An 8,687-nucleotide genomic window follows, 5' to 3' on the forward strand; every position below is an offset into this window, starting at 1 on the left:
TGAAACACTAACATATCCTTCCCTGAGCACTCCACTATAATTTTGTATTGTGGCTTATCAGTATTGATACTGTGATTAGATATTGAGCATACCTCCCACCTTCACTCAAAGATAATGATTTACATTAATTTCTCTTCTGGAGGGCAACTGACAAAGGCCCGGGTAGAGGTCCCACATTCAAGGAATGGTACTTAGCATTGCCTGAAGCTAAAGAATTTTGCATTTTAAATGACACGTTAATAAAATGTGGTTCTTGGCCCTATAAACCAGAAACTCTGTGCCTAGCCACTAAATATATCTAAAGATGTTATAACTATCATAGGAACAGGTGTGGATCATCCATCCTTTTAAGCCTGTGTGATTATGTCTGATCTGCTTCTTAACATCCACCCAACTTAACACCTTATCCTTTAATATCATTGGCTATCGAAACACCTAGCAGTCTGATTTAAAATGATTAACTGAGTTCAGCATCTGTTGTGTTTGTGGCAGAGAGTTCCACATTTCTACCAGCCTTTGTTTGCAGAAGTGTTTCCTAACTTCCCCCATGACTAGCCTACCTCTAATTTACTATGTCTTTTTGTCCTAAGCTCCCCAACCACCGAAAAGAGATCAACAGATACCCTATCAATTCATTTAAAAATCTAGAAAACTTACCCTTTAACAATATTCAGCCAGGGTAGCCCTTCCTTGTCACTTGCTGGTGGCTTATAGTAGATTGCATCTAAGTGGGTGAATAAATAAGAACATGTTTGTGATTTTCTGCCCACTCCTACCCATTAGTCAAATTACTGGCTAAATTGCAAGATCTAGGGTTGCATTGAAAGAGCATCCTAATCCCAAAGGATTGCTGGTATCCTCTCTATTACCCTATAATAGACAGTTGAATCTGGTAATAGAGGTTGCCTATGATATCTAGTCCCCCAAGTACTACCCAGTCTCCACGAAGGCCTCCCTTCTGCTTGCTGCATTGCTTTGTGCAAATTTCTTTCACAGTATCACTGTGATACTTTAATGCATATCTTAGCAAATTTTCATTAATCACAGTCCAATCCTTTCTCTTAATCTAGGACACAGAAGCCCAGAACAATTTGGAAGAAATGCGAAATACCCTCACCAAAAACAGCTAAGCACAGTCCTGTTAACCAGAAGAAGCTTAGAGGGTTTTTATCTCGCTACAGAATGTCCTTGTGTTGTGTTATCGAATGTAACTTTGAATACAACCTCTCTCATTATTGTGGTATTTTATTCTGTTGCTTAATAACCACAAAATATCATAAATTATGTCAGCCTGGTGGACAGAGGTTGAAAAATTTCACCAAGTCACAAAGAGACCACTCCTTACTCAAATACATTTAAAGAGATAGACTTTAGATACTAATGAGCTGGCAGTTTTATTCCCTTGGGCAGCAAGCTTTCCTATTCCATGTGAAGAAACTGATATCCCTAATGAAACAGTGTAATATTTTCATGGCTCCAATTAACATTCTTTTAACAATAGCTTTAAGTGTGCTGATAGGTGTTCCTTGCTATTTATTTGAACAAGTGTGTATTGTCTATAGATGTAATTAATTCCTTTTTTGAACTTTCAGGGTTAATTGCATACGTTTCAAATTCATAGAATTACTGTGTCAGAAATCTGTCTTAGAGAGTTTGTAATACTACACTTGAAGTCCCCATGCACCTTATAGTTAACAAACTGACTATTAAGCAGTGTGATAATTATTCATGTGCTTCCTTTGGCTTAGCAGTGAATAGACATAATTGATGGCTGTGATGAAACCTGCCTAGTGGTCATTTGGTGAAATGAAAGTGTAGCAATCATTAGAGCAAGATGACAGGTTAGTTTCTCGCTCTCTATCTCATCAACTCTCAGATCAGAAGCAGTAACACTTGATCTCTAATGAGGCAAAGAGAGAAATCCACATTCCTGATCACAGAAACTGTTCTTGCATATGACCATGTGGACAAGATTATAATTGGAACGTCACTGCCATAGGCCATGGCTTGTTCACTGAAGCACACAAGAGGATGGACCTTACACTCAACAGCAGCAAAACAAAGGTCCTTCAACAACCTGACCCCGCAGTACAGCACCATTCTCTGACAATGAAGGTCCGCAAGACTCTGGAAAGCATGGGCCACTTCCCATATCTCAGGAGCTACCAACTCCAGCACAGCCTTTGACTGTCTGAGGAAAAAAACTGGAGTTCAAGTCCTCAAACCTGACACAAACTTTGAGATGCACTGGGCATAAAGATGCCAGCGTCTTATGTTTTTCTGACATTTGGATAACATGCACCTTAAAGCATTAGAGAGGTGCCACTAATAGTGTCTCTATAAAATCCTCCAAATCAGCTAATTGTATAAGTGAATGAATTTCAGCATCCTCTCCCAGGCCAATATACTCACCATTGAGGCCCTAATCACACCCTGTTGAGTAGGCCACATCATTCACAGGCCTGACACTAGACTCCTGAAACAAATATTAAATTCTTAGCTCTGTTGCGGTAAGGGATTACCAGCTGAACAGAGAAAAAGTGCATACTCACATTGCCTCCTTGAGAACAATATCCTCGCTAACTCCTTGGACTTCCTGTCCCACAACCACTCAAGGTGGAGATAGACCATTCAGGGTGGCACTGAAAACCTTGAGTCAAGCATCAGGAGGTCATAGAAGCTCAGAATAAACTATGGAAGGAGTGCACCACCTCCCAAATTACCCACCCACCATATTGAGCACCACCTGTCACCTGTGGCAGAGACTGCAGGTCCATGTTGGCCTTGTCAGTTATTCAGAACCCATGGAAATGGAGTAGAAGCAAGTCAAGCCTGACCCCGAGGGAACAATTAAGAATAGGAGGAGCGGAATCTGGCTCTGGTATCATTTTGGATATGGGCATTTCGGAATCTCACAAAAACGTGCTAATTTGTCAAACAAATTAATTAAAGATGTAAATATTCACCATCTAGATGTTCATAGAGTCTGAAAAAGTACATCATCAGAAAAAGTTGAGTTTATTGGATTTCAGCTCTGTTCAATTCATCTCACACATATGGTCCCAAAACACCTATATACCTTTATTTAGAATTCCTTCAAAAAAGAGTACTTACAGTACCTTTTCTCCCTGCAGTACAGTAGCATCAACTTGTAGCTCCTGCTGTTTATATGATGATAATCATCTCGCGTCCTTCCTAACCCACATATGGCACCACTATTAACCCACCCATTCTAAAACCAGAAATTATTACCAGAAAAGAAATTGTGCTCAAGAGAAACTGGAAAGCTGGAATTTGGCTTCCACTCTCTGACACCTTTTAAACTAAAATTCCCTTTTGGATTGCAGCTCTTAAATATTTTTACTTTCCAATTAATTAGTGATCCTCTTTATACACCCACTTATAAATGGTTCAAATTGTTCTACTGCAAAGAACAACCAAAAAAGAGTAAATATTTTGATATTCCTATTTGTGGTTGATTATTTGATTTTTTTTCCCCACAAATCAGCACTAACCTAAAGCTTATCTGAACTAGGCACATAAATATTGTGCCCAGAAGAGCAACTCAGAAACAATGATTAACTCAGCTCCCAACTTTCAAAAACCTATCACCAGCAAATCCTAGATTAAGAATGTGATAGAGTACTCTTTGCCTGTCTGGATGAATGGAGCTTCAGCAGCACACAAGAAGCTTGATATCATTGCTTGATTGACACTTCAGATATCACCAAAGAATGATTAAAAAATCTGCAGAACATAATATGCCTACCAGAATCTAGGGGAAAGAACATTGAATTCTCTTTGAACCCATATTACTGCCCAGCTCTCTATGGAGACTCGCCATTCTGATAAACAGGTAGCTATCCGAAGAAAAGATCTAAGTACAAGTTACTTTTTTTCCTCTCTCCAAGGCTCAACAAAATATATGTGACGTAAAATCAAAAAACTGTTGATGCTAGAAATTTGAAGTAAACACAGTAAGTACTGGGAAAACCCAGCAAGTCTGACAACATCTGTGGAAGGAGGAACAGGGTTAATGTTTAATGTTTCAGGTTGAATGTTTGGCTTTATAACAACCAGCATCATTCGTCTTTCTCCTGGGTACCCCAAATTCACCTACTGCTCAATTATCGGACCTTTGCTCACAAGAACTTTGGCTTTTAACAGTTCACTCTCTCAAGTCTGACCAGCTACCCACATTAGCTCCATACTCTTGTTTACTGCTAGACTTATGCTAATACTGTGAGCAAGAGATTAAAGGGTATATCATCTGTGGAAAAATACAGCTGTAACAATGGCCCACATACAGCATAAGCCTTCAATTTTCGCCACTGAAAATGTGAACTAACAGGGCAGCTCATTGAGAAGCATTTTGCACATTTTATATGTGGTTTATGGTGAATTTGCACAGACACCTTCTCCTTTTATGTTTTTTACTCAATGGAATAACAAGGTAACTGTAATTAGGCCACAGTTGATGCCTCTAAGGAAAGAGCCAGTTACTAACTGCTGTGGGAGAAACAATGTGTTGAGCAACAGAAAAAACATGTTGTGTCAAGCATTGACCCTCCATTTTAACTCCTTTACCATGGTCTCAACACATGAGCTCATGTGTAATTGTGTCTTGCTACTCTGTGGCATGGTAATTAGTTTTTCGCAACTTTGTATTGCCATGTGTTGGGAATCCTTGGGAATACTGCACAGTCAGTTATTATCATTAGATATCAAAAATCATTAGTTTTAAAGTCTGTGCAAATGGTGGTGGTGGAGGATGGTAGTATGCTCATGATTACCTGCTAATGCATCAGCCATAAGCATTACAAATTCAGAATATTTCCCTGTGCACATTCAAAGCATCAAATAGTTCTGTTAAATTTAAAAGCAAGAAAATATGTCATTATGTCTCCTGTTATGTTGAAGGACAAGAACCTACTGAGTAAACATCTTGATGTCATCTTCTAAAATTCATAATGGTTAGTATTATATCTTCATAAAACATTACTATACCAGCACAATAGTTCAGTCAATCAATATTGGGATTAATTGGTAAAATATGGGTGCAAAGATAGTGGGGGAGAATGCAAAGCTTGTTATGTAAGGTTTGAGTCTGATATGAAAGTACTTATAGAAAAATGATACTCCTTAGTGCCTCTGTCTTAATGAACAGAATGCTGGCCTTAATTTTTATTGTTTTTTTTTAACTCAACAGTCACAAAAAAAACCACAACCCATCAACTTTTCCTCTCTAGAGCTTGAGTATAACATTTCTCACAGATTTTTTTCTATTGGAACAAGTGGATGCAAAACACATGGACTCTAAATTGTATGCAGAAACTGAATGTAATCCGCGTCACAATATTGTTGATCTAGAGTAGACCTAGTCAGTAACTGATGGGATATCACTCTCTGCAAAGCAGCTGATACATTAGTAATATCACATAAACGGGAAAGAAGAAAAAATGATTCTGTAAGGAGAACTGACTGCAGTATATTGTGTTGCAGATGACTGGTCCAGGTTAAGATTTGTAGACTTTATTCTTAAAGCAAGGCATTTAAAGCACATTTGGATAAGCACATGAATAGGAAAGGTTTGGAGGGATATGGGCCAAACACAGGCAAATGGGACTAGCTTAGGTGGGCATCTTGATCAGCATGAAGGAGTTGAGCTGAAGGGCTTGTGTCCGTGCTGTATTACTCCATGACTAAGTCTCCTCTCATTTTCCAACATACCATAGGGGTTAATATCTGGCCATGCAGCAGATCACTCTGTATTCTATATGATAGATGCACTTATCTTTGATGTTCAGTGTAAGAGAAACATGCCTTTGTACATAGGGTGTAGATTGATAACACATGCAAAGGGACAGTTGATCCAGTATGTTTCAACCCAACAGTTCTTAGCCTAACTGTCATGAATTGTCCAGAGAATGCTTCAACTGCATAAGAACACATGGCACTGGATTTCATTTTGTAGTGGGTAGTATCTCTGACAACAGCCAATAGTGTCTCAAGTCTGCAAAGGGCTTAGGGCCTTTAGGAATTCAACAGGAGAGTAAGACATTACATCCTTAAAATGGAACAATACAACAAGGTTTCTTTTCTAGTGGTCCCCAATGAGGTGAGTTTATGTTCTCTGCTGAGTTAATGGAGACAAAGTCCTAACTGTAGCACGGGCTAGGGAAATTTAAGCCAAGATTCCATTTTACTACCCAATGTAAGGCTATAAAGTGTTGAGTGATGGGGGAGGAATGGAGGAGAAAGTCTAAATGAAACTAATTTTTTTAAATGGAAGAAATAAATTAAAGTGAAAGTTCCAATTGATAACATTTTGAGTGAAGACTTGTGACTATTGGTTAAATTATTGAAAGGATATCTTAATGAATTGTTGGTAATTTTTATCTAGCCTCTTATAAGTAACTTGGTGCCAGGCATAAATTGCTGTGCTATTAGCCCTAATAAGGGAGGAAGTAATTCAATGCCACAGTCAGGATTCTAGGGTTGATTGTAACTCTGGTTAAGAAGGGCACAAGTCATAATCATTATCTACTGCTGTTGTAATACTCCTGTATTCACATCCATAGGGACTCTGAAACTTGAATTAACTGATAAAGAGCAGAACTAATCATACATGCTAGAGACTGGAAATATACTTTGCTTGTACAGTAGCATCACAGTTGTTATGAAAAGTACTTCTGCAAAAATGTCCTCAGTGATCTCTTACTATTTTATAAGACTTAGAATTAACAATCAGTATTTGAATGTTCAGTTTATTTATTAAAGGAAGAGAGCCTGCATTACTAATTGAAGCTATAGACATTTGTAATGCAGAAGGTGCTGTCATTGGTATTTCAGTAAAGGAATAAAATTTCTATGTTCTTTACACTTGTAGTGTGATACACCCACCAGAATAATCTCAATCATCCTTTATAAACATTGGGTTGAAGTAATTGTGGGTATTGCCTGAAGTGCAAAATGTTAGTTTTGCTATCCTGTAATGCATTTTTTTAAAGCACTGCTATATAACTGATTACTCTGTTTATCGAGTACTCTGAATGATGCTGTGTCGAGTGAAACAGATTGGGAAACCCTGTCCCTAAACACTTATCTACTTGTGAGGTTCTGATATGCGTTGACATATGAAGTAAATCTAAAGACACTGCATTTAACACTTCTGAATTTCTCAGCTCCTTCTCTTGCAAGCATTAAATCTCAACATTTCTGTTCCTTGAAATCAAACTTAGTCTTTTAATATCACTCAGTTGCATATTAATGTCCTTGACATCAGCAGATTATATCCAAACAGATATTTAGATTTCACAATGTTTTTATTTCCAGATGAATTCAGAACAATTGTCTTAACAGAATCTAATCTTAATTTTTTTTCTTTTTAATAAGCTTTGGATTTTTTGTACAGTAACTTACATTCCACTTTTAGCAAGAATTTTTTTTATGAATGTTTTATATTCATCCAAGTTGTTTGGATTTTTCAAATTGTATTTAGAAGAAACGGCCGTGTTCTTTTTTGTATGTGTTTATTGTATAATGTCCTCACTGTCTAGTAATACTGAACTGACAGAGACTTTTAAAAATATAATTAGTGTGAAGGGAACATGGAGTTAATTTCCTCACCAGTTGGCACTCAAATACCCAATATTTGTTCCTGAAGTTTCAGGACATCTGGTTGCCTGCTGCCCATTCTTATTTAATGCTCAAAAGGAAATGTTATATTGCTATCCCTAATGCCTCATTTTCCCTCTCAGACTTTCACGAATGATGCATCCAATCCTTCCATTTTTAGGTTTTCACAAAATTTATGGGAGGGGGGTTGAGACAATGTGAAGTGAGTGGATATCCACAGCCTTCTCTAGCATAATTCCCAAATGGAATATGCTCCTTCTAACACACTCCCACAATAACAACAGTAAAAGGGATGCACTCAATAAACATTCAATCTTATGTACTAAACCGTGTATAATTTTTACAATGCTGGTGTGCTACAAAAATTTATGACTATTGGAATGAAAATATTTAAACAGACTCCCATTAACATCCCTAATGTATTGAATAAATACCACGTAGCTTTGTGGTGTGGTAACTTTATGAACAGGAATACAACTTGCTGCTGCACACTTAGTTTGCCTTTGTTTTCCCATTTCATAATTGTATAGAACCTTTGTTATTTCTTAACTGGAGACTGTGCGTTATCATTCAATAAACCTGGTGATCACATGCAACTTGATAGTCTGATTTCATGACCTAAAGGCATCCCAATCAAGAGGCCAGCCCAAAATTGGTCCACGGATCTCATTAATATTTGATGTGTGGGGTGACGGCATCTCTCGTGCATTGGAGGAGCAAAAAGGTTGTGCTGTTTGCTTTACTGCAGCAACCCAAGTGTAAGTGCCAGGAAGGAAAGGAGGCAATGCAGTTGGCAATAATGGTGACAACTGGATTTGGAAGACTTTTTTCTGGGTCCATGGGATGTACAGATCAAAACTTTATCTATAATTAATGGAAGTGTAAGAATTCTGAGTCTGCTAAGCCAGTTAGCACACCTGCTTATCATTTAATATTTCCTTTAAGTGCCATGAAAGAAAGGTCAGCCCCCACCCCTGCCCCATTTATATATTTAAGGGACATTACATTTAGGTACTTGCCAGGTACTCCTGAAAAATGGCCCAGCTCAA

The 8,687-nt window shown here is 37.9% G+C and overlaps 1 protein-coding gene across 1 annotated transcript in view; it reads left to right on the forward strand.

Annotated features, from left to right (window-relative positions):
- Positions 1 to 5,199, forward strand: part of LOC127573747 (regulator of microtubule dynamics protein 3-like) — a 232,083-nt gene extending 226,884 nt beyond the window's left edge. Inside the window, exon 12 of the mRNA XM_052026311.1 lies at positions 1,071 to 5,199. Coding sequence (XP_051882271.1) covers positions 1,071 to 1,130 — 60 coding nt within the window. The 3' untranslated portion in view covers positions 1,131 to 5,199. The remainder of the gene's footprint in view (positions 1 to 1,070) is intronic.
- Positions 5,200 to 8,687: the final 3,488 nt, after the last annotated feature.

This window comes from Pristis pectinata, chromosome 1 (genome assembly GCF_009764475.1).
Source record: "Pristis pectinata isolate sPriPec2 chromosome 1, sPriPec2.1.pri, whole genome shotgun sequence".
Taxonomy (NCBI): domain Eukaryota; kingdom Metazoa; phylum Chordata; class Chondrichthyes; order Rhinopristiformes; family Pristidae; genus Pristis; species Pristis pectinata.